General features: G+C 46.1%; 1 protein-coding gene across 1 annotated transcript; it reads right to left on the reverse strand.

Moving 5' to 3' along the window:
• Positions 1–1,536: 1,536 nt before the first annotated feature.
• On the reverse strand, positions 1,537–2,253 carry LOC102812797 (dnaJ homolog subfamily B member 3-like). The gene has a single exon (XM_006866767.1). It carries the CDS (start codon positions 2,251–2,253, stop codon positions 1,537–1,539), a length of 717 nt encoding a protein of 238 aa, XP_006866829.1.
• Between the last annotated feature and the right edge of the window lie 10,058 nt (positions 2,254–12,311).

The following is a 12,311-nucleotide window of genomic DNA, read 5'->3' on the forward strand; positions in this document are numbered from 1 at the left end:
TGGTGAATTTGACCTTATGGTTCAAACTGATCTTGTAGTCCTGCACATTAACCCACAGTGCCACTCCAGGACTCCTAAATGTAGTGGGGCGAAAGTGAAAGGAAGCAATGATGGCTAGAGCCAAACAGAAGTTCTAAAGGGCGGATGGATGAAGGTGGTTGCTGAGCTGGCTTGACACAGTGGCTGCAACAAAGGGCTCAAAGGTGGCAATGACTGAGGATGGTGCACATCTGGGCTGGTTCATTCTGCTGCTCACGGGGGTCGCTATGAGTTGGAATTGCCTCAACAGCACCTAACAATACAACACTTAAAACAGTTGTCAACTGTCACCAGCATGGACATGCGACTAATAGCCATCCTTCATTTATTGTCATTAACATATTCATAGCTTACATGAAACTAACCCATTGCTACTCAATCACTTCTAAGGGTAACCCCACGTGTATCAGAACTACACAGAGGTTTGTCAGAGGAGTCCTGGGGTGGCGCTGTGGGGTAATGCACTGAACCCTAAGGTCGTTGGTTCACATTCACCAGCCACTTCTAGAAAACCCTATACAGAGTCACTATGAGTTGGAACCGACTCAGCGGTGTTGAACCACCACCACCACCTTACAGAATTGACAAACTTTTCTTTCATGGTATCACCAAGTGGGTCTGAACCGCCAAGTTTTCAGTTAGTTTAGTTATTTAGTAGTGATAAGGTGTCAGGAGGGACCAGTCACTGGAGAAGGATTTCATGTTTGGCAAGGTGGAGAGTCAGAGAAAAAGAGGAAGACCCCCAGTGAAATGGATTGGCCAAGTGGCAGCATCAATGGGCTCAAGCATGGCAACAATTGTGAGGTTGGCCCAGGACCAGGCAGTGTTTTGTTACGCACAGGGTCACTATGAGTCAGTACCGACTCGGTGGCACCTAACAACAACAACAATAAGGGGTCTGAATACTAATGTTGTTGTTGTTGTGTGCCATGGAGTCGGTTCCGAATCATAGCGACCCTGCACAGGGTTTCCGAGGCTGTAAATCTTCACGGGAGCAGAAAGCCTCATCTTTCTCCAGCGGAACCGCTGGTAGTTTCGAACTGTTGGCCTTGTGGTTTGCAGCCCGATTCGTAACCACTGCGCTACCAGAGCTCATAGACACCTTTATCACTACTTAATAGTAAAATACTGAATGCGATTCATCTTGATAATGTTAACTTCCCATCTAACTGACTCACACTTCAAATAAAATTTACCAAGGACCAACAGACTGCTGTAGTGAAAGCTTTATCCTGGTGCCCCCCTCCCCCCCCTCCAAATAATCACCATCTGTCCTTGGGGTTAAGTTGAATAAACCGCACATTGCATACAGATATTGACAACAGGTTTAAAGACAGACAGAGGTCCTATCCGTGTGGTCCCAACAATAAAGACAGCCAGGCGTCGGCATGAACTGTTTATAAATTCTTGAGTACAGTTGTTCTCATAGTAGAGTTCATGGCCCGTTTTCAAAACAAAAAAGTCCTGTGATTGCTTGACGTCAAAGATGGATGGCCATTATTGGGCGTCAATGTGCAGTAACTGCTCCTTGCCATTTATTATCAGGGACTTTAACTGTCCGTCTTCTTCCACTTCTATCCTTTCTTGGCCATTCTCCACGATTCTCTTGGTGGTGACCTTCTTGCCATTCAGTATCTCAGTGGAAGTGGACACGGATTTGAAGGTGCTGGTCCCGCCGCTACCACAGGACATGGAGAAGGAGGAGAGGCCCCCACCTCCCATGGACCCCAAGGAATTCAGTCCTGTATCAAAAGAAGAAAAGCCACCCCCAAAAGTTGGGAATTCACTGAAGGCGGAGAAAAGGGAAGCGGACCCTCGGCTTCGGCTTCCCAGGGAGCTTCTCCGACCCCCGAAAAGGTTCTCAAGTGGGTCTCCGAAGAAGTCAAACGAAAACGGGTCCCTGCCACCGAAAAACTCCCTGAAGACCTCGGCGGGGTCTCGGAAGGTGAAGATGTAGTCGAAGGGGTCCTCGAAGGGCCCGCCACCGCAACCATCCACTCGGGCGGTGCCGTATCTGTCGTAGACGTCCCGCTTCTTGGCGTCCGACAGCACCTCGTAGGCCTCGGCCACTTGCTTGAACCTCCTCTCCGCGTCCTCCTTGTTCTCGGGGTTCTTGTCGGGGTGCCACTTGAGCGCCAGCTTCCGGTACGCCTTCTTGATGGCCTCGGCCGAGGCCTGGCGGGGCACGCCCAGCACCTCGTAGTAGTCCACCATGCTGGACGTCGGGTTCCCTCCCGGCACCTGCGGGCCTGGGGCCAGGGGCAGGGCGACCGGCGCGCCAGGTAAGCCCCACGGCTCCCACCGAGTGCCCACGGTCGCTAGGCCGTCCTGACCCTGCGACGCCCCTTGTGACGCAGGCAGCGTCTCATTGGCTGAGGGCGATTCACAGCCCAGAACGCAGTGCACTACGTAGCCTAGGAGGCACGCGGAGATCCCGCCCACTCAACTAGCCCCGCCCACCCATATGGCTCCGCCTACTTACCCGACCCCACCCACATCCCTTCCCAACCGTGGCCTTCAAATTGTTGGTTTCCCACTTTTAGCAACACTGGCCTGTGGGTTAATGCGCTCAACTGCCAGGTCAGCTGTTCAAGCTCACCAGCCCCTCATTAGAAACCCTATACAGGGTGGCTGTGGGTGGGAACTGACTCGATGGCACTTAACAACAACATGTACAATAGCACGAAACACTGTTCAGCCCTAGGCCGTCTTCACAGTCCTTGCTATGGTTGAACCTTCGGCGTCAGTTCATCTTGTTGAGGGTCTTTCTCTTTTTTTGCTGGTGCTTAAATACAGCCCTGGTGACCTATAGGATAAGCACTGGACAGCAGAGGGAGGAATGAGGTTTTCTGCTCCTGTAAAGAACTGTTGTTGTTAAGTACCGTGTAGTAGTTCAGGTCGGCCCTGTAAGGCCGCTATGAGCTGGAATTGATGGCCGTATGTTGATTGTTGTTGTGAGATGCCACGGATTCGGTACCGACTCATAGTGACCCTGTGTACAACAGACCAAAACACTGCCCGGACCTGCGCCAACCGCACAATCTTTGCTACACCTGAGCCATTGATGCTGCCACTGTGCCAGTCCATCTCCCTAGGGGCCTTCTTCTTTTTCTGCGGTCCTCCACTTTACCAAACATGATGTCCTTCTCCAGGAACTGGTTCCTCTGATAATACGTCCAAAGTATGAGAGACAAAGTCTGGCCATCCTGGCTTCTAAGAAGCACTCTGGTTGTACTTCTTCCAACACAGATTTGCTCGTTCCTCTGGCAATCCATGGTACTTTTAATATTCTCTTCCAACACCAAAGCTCAAATGCATCAATTCTTCTACAATCTTCCTAATTCACTGACCAACTTTTGCATGCATATAACTTATTTAAGCTTATTGAAAATACCATGGCTTGGATCAGGCACACCTTTATCCTCAAACCAATATCTTTGGGCTTAAACACTTGAAAGAGGTCTTGTGCAGCAGATTTGCCTAGTGCAATCCGTCGTTCCATATACAGTACCACAAAGAGGAGTTAGTGGGTCTTGAAGGAGCTCTGGTGGCTCAGCTGCTAACAGAAGGATCAGTGGTTCTAATCCACCAGCTGCTCTGTGAGGGAAAGATGTGGCAGTCTGCTTCTGCAAAGTTCACAGCCTTGGAAATTCTATGGGAGCTGTAGATTACAGGCTCACCCCACCCTACAGGGTGCTTACGCGTCAGATTTGACTAGACAGCAATTGATTTTTTGGTTAGTGAGCCTTGAAGGAGCCGTGTGTTGATATAATGGGTAAGTGCTGGGAGAGGTTGGAACTGGCTGGACAACACATAGCAACAACAGTGCACCTTGACTCTGGAAAATGTGTTTCTGAGACCCACTGCGTTCAAGTCAGTTCCAATCATAGCAACCTTGCTTCATAATACTTTCGAAGCTGTAAATCTTTATGGGAGCAGAAAGCCTCATCTTTCGCCATGGAGTAGCTGGTGGGTGGGTTTGAACTGCTACCTTTGAGGTTAGCTGTCCAGTGCCTATCCTACAGTTCCACCCAGGCTCCTTGTTTTACTGGTGTGGCACTGTAGCATCAGCACTGGACTGCAAACCACAACATTTGCAGTTCAAATCCACCAGCTACTCCTTAAAAACCCTTTAGTTATTGTTATTGTTAAGTGCCATCCAGTTGGTTCCGACTAATAGCAACACGGTATAGGGTTTCTGAGTGGTGCCTGGTAAGATTGAACCGCCGACCTTGTGGTTCAAACCGACCTTGTAGTCCAGCGCATTAACCTACAGCGCCACACCAGGACTCCTGGAAATCCTATACATGGTCACTGTGAGTTGGAACTAATTTGATGGCATTTAACGCCTTAACAGCAACAAGTATTAATGTCAGACTTTCCCCAGTGGCATGGGGGCAGAGGGAAGTGATGGAAATGACTTTCCTCTGACCCAGTGCTTGAGAAAAAGACAGATCATTTCTCTAGAGAAGCAGTTCTTTGGGGTCTCAGACCCTGCCTTAGCTTATGTGAGTTCTTCCTCTCAACACGTAGTGAATTAGGTGTAAAAACTGAGAATGAAACAAAACGAAACAAAGCAACACGAATCAATCTCAGAACAATGAACATGCTAACATAAACTATATTTTGTGAAAGATATCAATTTATTTTTCAAACACCCCCCCCCACCACCAAAATTAGTGAAAAGAGTGATATGGTTATATGCGTTTTTTGACAACTCTCTTTCCAAGCCAAATGAACTCACTGTTGTTGAGTTGATTCTGGTGTATAGAAGAGAGCTTCTGTCTGAAGGATTCTTCTACCTGCTGCTGCATACAACCTATTGCTCTGTCTAGTATGTTGCTGTGGTGGGTACCAGACAGTCCATCTGACACATAGTGACCCCTATGTACAACAGAACCAAACGCTGCCCGCTTCTGAGGTATCCTTACCATTGTTTTTATGTTTGACCCCATTGTTGTAGCCACTGTCTCAATCCTCCTCACCAAGAGTCTTCTTCTTTTTCGCTGACCATGTCTCTACTTTACCAAGCATGATGCCCTTCTCCAGGGACTGGTCCCTCCTGATCACATGTACAAAGTACATGAGATGAAGTCTCACCTTCCTTGCTTGTAAGAAGCATTCTGGCTGCTCTTCTTCCAAGATAGATTTGCTTGCTTGGTTCATACAGTCTCCAGAAAACTCTACTGTATGTTCCTGAGAGTATGAGAGTTTAAAAGGCAAAAGACATCGTCATTAGGGAAGTAGTTTCAGCTCGGCAAAATTCCCCTCATCCTTCAAGTCTGTGGACCTCCCAGAATTCCCTTTACTACCCTTGGAAAAACTCTGGTCTAGTATACTAAAATCTGTTGTCGTATTTATAGTGTTGTGACTCAAAATGGAATCAGTAATTGGTTCCTCTGAAATGGATTTATTTTGACCATGCATTTCCTTTGGGCCCTTCTTGGAGTCTGACAAGATGGCTGATGGTTGCTGGTTTGCGTTTTCTGCTTTCTCATCATTCCCTTTGATGCTCTCTTCTTTGCTTTGATAACATGTGAGGCAACAGCAGTAGAAGTCATTTAGTTCCAAGAGGAAAATGATTAACTAATGAACTTTCCAACATTCATCATTTGTTGCTGTTGTGAAGTGCCACCGAGTCAATTCCAACCCATAGCGACCCTGTATCAGGTTTCTGAGGAGCAGCTGGTGAGCTTGAACCGCCGACCTTGCAGTTCAAATGACTTTGCAGTCAGGCGCATTAACCCACAGCGCCACATCAGGACTCCAACATTGATCATAAAGGATAGTAAATGCAGAACCAATTGCCAACTTTGGTACCTGGGAGAAGGAACAGGACCACAGGACCTGGACTTAGCATAAAGTCCAGTCTGAACCAAGCATAGAAAGTCTAGAGCATGTTTAGAAAAGGGGCAAGTGATCCTGATTAGCAGTAGGGTAAAGGGCAGAGGGAGTGGGTCAAAGAGAAGGGTCAGAGAGGAGGAATGAGCTTAGACAAGTGGGCTGGGGGCAGGGGACGGCATTCCCAGGGAGTTCTGAAGGTGAGGGTGTGGGGTTTGAATTTCATTCTAGACTATGGGAAGCTGTTGGCCAAGGCTGCAGAGGTGAGTTGCTGATGTAAGTGAATCCGAAGGGAGAGCTAGGGGGCGAGAAGCTGAACCTAACTGAGGCTGGTGCCCTGAGGTCCTGGCGCAGGACACTGGCTGCTGGGTCTGAAGGACAGCGGTGGAATGGTCCAGATTCAGAACTCACTAGATATGGGCCTAGAACAAAGGGAGAGGTGAAGTCACACAGAATGGGGAGTGTGACTGAGGGTCTGCTGTCTGTGAAATAATGAGTCCAGCCCTGGAATAAAGTGATCCCCAAGCTGAAGCCCTGCCCACTAGCAATCCACAGTCTCATAGCAGAGACCCATGTGCCAACTGCTAACTAGGTTAGAAGGGAGCAGAAAACAAGGACGTTGGTAAATGTGGCTGCAACGTGCTACAGAGAAGCAAAGAAGAGAGCTTTGCAACCCAGTTGTTGTTTGTTGTTAACTGCCGTCAAATCGGTTCCGACCCATAGTGACCCTGTATAGGGTTTCCAAGGAGCTGCTGGTGAGCTGGAACCACCAACTTTGCGGTTCAAACCAACTACGCAGTCCAGTGCATTAACCCACAGTGCCACACTAGGATTCCTTGCTGACCAGTAGAGTGTCCCGTATGTTATCCGGAGGGCAATCAACTTGTTTATGTTGTTTCTTTAGTTCATAACAACCAGCTGCTGTCATATCAAAGGGGCTAAGTTGGTTGGTTGGCTGGTTGATTGGTTGGTTGTGTACCATCAACTCATAGAGACTCTGTAAACCTTAACAGGAGCAGAAACTTCATGTTTCTTCTTCAGAGCATCTGGTGGACTCAAACAGCTAATCTTGACGTTAGCAGCCCAATGCATAACCCACTGTGCTACCAGGAAAGGGGCTATAACTAAATGAATATTCTTGTAATAAGATCAGCGCAAAGCTGATTCTGATGAGACAATGGTTAAAGGTGTCCCAAGTGTCCAACTTTTCTAAACTTCAGTACCACACCACCATCTCTAACATCATCTACTTCCTCCCAGCTCAGTACTCTCCCTCTCTTCTCAGGCTCTCAGAATTCACTACAGCATCTCGAAGAACTCACCAAGCTGTGCTCACAGTGGTTTATTAGGGAAGTAGTAGGGCAAAACTTGGGCTACACTTGGAAATATTCAGGACCACTTCTTCTCACCCTCTGTCCCCAGGCCCTGTTGGGGCCTTGCTGACAATGGGCCTTTGCTGGGGACCTTCTTAGGCAAGTGACTCAGCAAACCCCACTGTGGCCTTCTCATACCAGGCCCTTGTCCTTACTACTCCTTGGCCACCACTTCTTGTCTTCCACTCTAGAGCTTCTTCCCCTTTCTCTCTGTGGTTCTCTTTAATCCTAGCAGATGATAAAACTGACCAATCACCTTGTGAAGACTCCATACACCTTATTTGCATGGTCCCACCCCACCAGGGTGTCATGAACCTTTATTTACATAATTAGCAAGCTATGCAACCCTCTTAGGAGGCCATAACACCTGGTTTGCATAATCCCACCCTATCCTTTGATGGGCGTTACAAAGGCTATAGCTAGAAGGACCATATGAAGTCATTCACTGTACTATATGGAGCATTGAAGTGGTGGGCTATCAGCTACTGACATCACTGTGAAAAGAAAGCATTTCTTGAAGTAGAAGCCAGAATGTTTTCACCAACGCCCTTCAGTAGCCCCCCAAACGAGATCATGTGGCTGCTGTGTCCTTGGGGCTGAGCAAGTATCTGGCACCAGAGCACGTCACACTGATAATGCCTGGTTGTGAGTTTGTCATTGTCCACTGAACAGTCCCTTAAGGGCAGGAATCACTTCTGACTTGGTTTTCTAACCTCAGCACTCAGCACAGTGCCTGAAACATGCAGTGTCCGGTCCTGCAATAACTATTTGGTAAATGAGGGACTTCTCAGTGGATTTTAAGTGTCAGGTCTGCTTAGATTTGAGGGCAGGGGCTTTATTGGATTTTTCTCCACTGTAATTATTAAAGATGAATTGCCTGCCAATCAAAACGATAAACAATACTCCCTGGTCCCAAACCATTCAGGTACACATGGTTTCAGAAAGTTTGGAGGCCTTGCGTGATGCTGGGGAGTTATATAATCACCAAGTTTGACTCTGTATGTTTGCAGTCCCTTTGCCCTGCATAATCTGCTGATGAACTCTCATACCACGTAGACTTTGAAAGAATAACCCCTAAAGTTTAAATTGGACTTTGAATTCAGAATTGCAGATAAAAGCATACCAAAGAGCAATAACATTGCTAGTTCCTCTTTGCTTACCCCAGAATCAAGGTCTTAGAGAACAGAGAGTGCTTGGGGGTGGGGACGGAGGAACTTGGTGTGCATGCATCTGTGTCCACATATAAGCACTCGTGAGACTGGAACTTAAGTGAGGAGAGATGTTGGCCCAGGGAGAAGGGACTCTAAGAACAGCTCAAAGCACTTGAAAGAGACCCAAGTACCACTGACTCCATTCTGGCTCATAGCAATTCTGCAGGACAGAGGAGAACTGCTCCTCAAGGTTTCCAAGGCTGTGGGTCTTTATGGGAGCAGGCCACCTCAAGTTTCTACTGCTGAACAGTTGCTGAGTTTGAACTGCTGACCTTTTGGTCAAAGCTTAACCTATTGAAAGAGGGTTCTGCTTTTATGTCCCATAGAACTACCACCACCATGACCGTCAGCGGCCACTGTATTGACCCTGACTCACAACAATCCCATGCTAGCATAGAGCTGTACTCCGGAGGGTTTTCAATGGCTGAGTTTTCAGAAGTAGTTGTCAAAGCTCCTGGTATGGCACTGTAGGATAAGCACTGGACTACTAACTACAAGGTTGGTGGTTCAAACCCACCAGCCGCTCCTTGGAAACCCTATACTGGGTCGCTATGAGTCAAAAATGACTCAACAGCACTTAACAACTAGGCGGACTTGAACCTCCAACCTTCAAGTTAGCACCTATGTTCACTAACGATTTGCATGACTCAGATTTCAAACCAGTCACCACTGAGTTGACCCCAACTCCTGGCTACACCATGTGTATCAGATGAAAACTGTACTCCATAGAGTTTTCAATGGTTAATTTTGGTAGAAGTATGGGATCATCAGACATCTGGGTGCACTTGAACCTCCCACCTTTTGGTTAGCAGCCGGGCATATTAATTGTTTGCACCACTCAGGGACTCTGAAGTTTAAAGTTAGTGGCTTCTCATGCGCCTTGTAGCACATACTCAGGATGAATGGCAGCGATGTGTATGAGGGGAAGTGCTGGGGACTGATGCTGGGACTATGCAGAGCAGCAACGGGTCTTCAAAGAACAGAGCGAGATGCTCAGCACTCTCTGCACTCAGTTTACTGCCTTCTTCTGGAAGGCCATTGCCATCCATGACTGCTGTCCTTAGTCCTGACCTTCCCCTGGTCTCCTGGACACCCACTGATGCTGGGTACTGCTATATGAGCACATTCTACTCATCCTCAAAGTCCTGCCACATGTCTTCTTTCCATTTATTTTTAACTCACTTTCACCTATGGATCACAACTCTATTCTGATTTTTGTTGTTTATTGTTGTTAGTTGCCGTAGAGTTGACTCTGCCTCTTGCCAACCCTCGTGTCCAACAGAATGAATCATTGCCTCATTGTGCACCATCTTCAAGGTCTTTGATACTTTGAGCCCAAAGTTGTAGCTCTTGTCAATCCATCTCCCTTGGTTTTGCTAACTCTTTGCAAACATGGTGTCCTTTCTTAGCGATTGGTCTATCCAAACTAAGTGAGCCGAAGTCTCATCATCCTTACTTCTAAGGAGAGCACTGGCTTCGTTTCTTGTAGCACTGATATCCCACACGTCTGTCAGTTTGTTGTACTGTGGTGGCTTGGGTCTTACTGTGATGATAGAGGTTATGCCACAGGTGTTCCAAGGCCCCTGTCCACCTATAGTTTCAGTGGAGCTTTCAGACTAAGAACAACTAAGCAAACCAACGGCCCTACAGTTTATCCCAACTGATAGCAACCCTGTATAGGCTTTCTGAGGCTGTAAACCTTTACAGGAGCAGAAAGTCTCATCTTTCCCCCTTGGAGCAGCTGGTGGGTTTGAACTGCAATCCAGTGCTTATTGTACAATACCACCAGGACTAGGAATAAGAAATAGGTGGTCCCTTATGAGGGATTAACCACTGAAAACGTTATGACTAGCAGGAGAACATAGTCTGATATCGTGCCAGAAGATGAGCTTTTCATGTTGGAAGACACTCAAAATATGACCGAGGAAGAGCTGCCTCCTCAAAGTGCAGTCAACCTTAGTGATGTGGATGGAGTCAAATTTTGGGGACCTTCATTTGCTGATGGAGTATGACTCAAAATGAGAAGAAAGAGCTGTAAACATCTGTTAATAATTGGAATGTGGAATACACAAAATAGGAACCTGGAAAAATTGGAAGTCGTCAAAACTTAATTGGAACACATAAAAATCGATATCTTAGGCCTTCATAAGCTGAAATGGACAGGTACTGGCCATAATGAATCGGACAATCATATGCTGGGAATAACAAATTCAAGAGGAATGGTGTTGCATTCACTGTCAAAAAGAACATTTCAAGATTTATCTTGAAGCACAATGTTATCTGTGATAGGATAGTATCCATATGCCTATAAAGAAAACCAATTAATACATTATTATTCAAATGTATGCACCAGCCACTGAAACCAATGATGAAGAATGCTACCGATTTCTTTAATCTGAAACTGACCAAACATACAATCAAGATGCATTAATAATTGCTAATGATTTGAATGCAAAAGCTGGAAACAGAGGAAGAATCAGTAGTTGGAAAATATGGCTTTGGTGATAGATATGACGCTGGAGATTGCATGATAAAATTTATAAGATCAATGACTTCCTCTTGGCAAATACCTCTTTTCAATGACATATACAATGACTATACACATGGACCTCACCAGATGGAATACACAGGAACCAAATTGACTACATCTGCGGAAAGAGAAAGGTGGAAAAGCTCCATACTCTCCTCCATACTCAGTATGTGAGTCTCCATACTCACAGGACAGACTGTGGAACAGAACACCAATTGCTTGCATGCAAGTTCAGGCTAATGCTGAAGAAAAGTTTAAAAAGTCCACAAAAGCCAAAATATAACCTTGAACATACCCTACCTAAATTTAGAGACCATCTCAAGAACAGATTTGACGTATTGAACATTAACGACCGAAAACCAGAGTAGTTGTGGATGACTTCAAGCACACCATGCGTGAATAACCCAAAAGATCATTTAACAACAACAACAACAACAACAAAAAACAGGCAAGAAGGTAAAGACCGAAATGGATGTCATAAGAGACTCTGAAACTTGCTTTTCAATGTAGCAGTAGCTAGAGCAGATGGAAGAAATGAAGAGATAAAAGAACTGAGCAGAAAATTTCATAGGGCAGCTAGAGAAGACAAAGTAAAGTATTACAATGAAGTGTGCAAAGATCTGTAGTTAGAAAACTAAAAGGAAAGAACACACTCAGTATTTCTCAAGCTGAAATAACTAAAGAAAAAAAAAATCAAGCCTCAAGTTGTAATATTGAAGGATTCTATGGGCAAAACAGGAGACTGATGCTTCTGTAGGGTAAACACTGGACTGTGAACCACAAGGCTGGCGATTCCTGCCCACCAGCACTCCATAGGAGAAAGACGAGGCTTTTTGCTTCCTCAAAGATTTGAAGCCTTGGACACTCTATACAGGGTTATTGTGAGTCGGAACTGACTTGAGGACACTTTACAACAGCAACGATGGACATAATAATATTGAATGTCGCAATCCGTCTCAACCAAATCATAGCTCCTCATGGGGGATGGTTGTGTCATTACATCACTGCAAACCACGGAGAATCATGGCTCTGCCAAGGTGATTTATTTTGGGGAACATATTTCAATTCACGATAACACTTTTCATAAGTTCTAATTCTACGTGTAGTATTTACAAGACACAAATGGTTAAGCACTCCTCTACTAGTTGAAAGGTTGGAGGTTCAAATCTACCCATAGGTACCTTGGAAGGCAGGCTTGGCAATCTGTTCTCAAAAGGGCTCAACCTGGAAAAAACTATGGAATAGTTCCAATCTATACACATGGGCTCTCCATGAGTTGGAAATGATTTTATGGCCACTAACACATCATCACTAAGG

Source organism: Chrysochloris asiatica, unplaced genomic scaffold (assembly GCF_000296735.1).
Source record: "Chrysochloris asiatica unplaced genomic scaffold, ChrAsi1.0 scaffold00096, whole genome shotgun sequence".
In the NCBI taxonomy this organism is placed as follows: Eukaryota; Metazoa; Chordata; class Mammalia; order Afrosoricida; family Chrysochloridae; genus Chrysochloris; species Chrysochloris asiatica.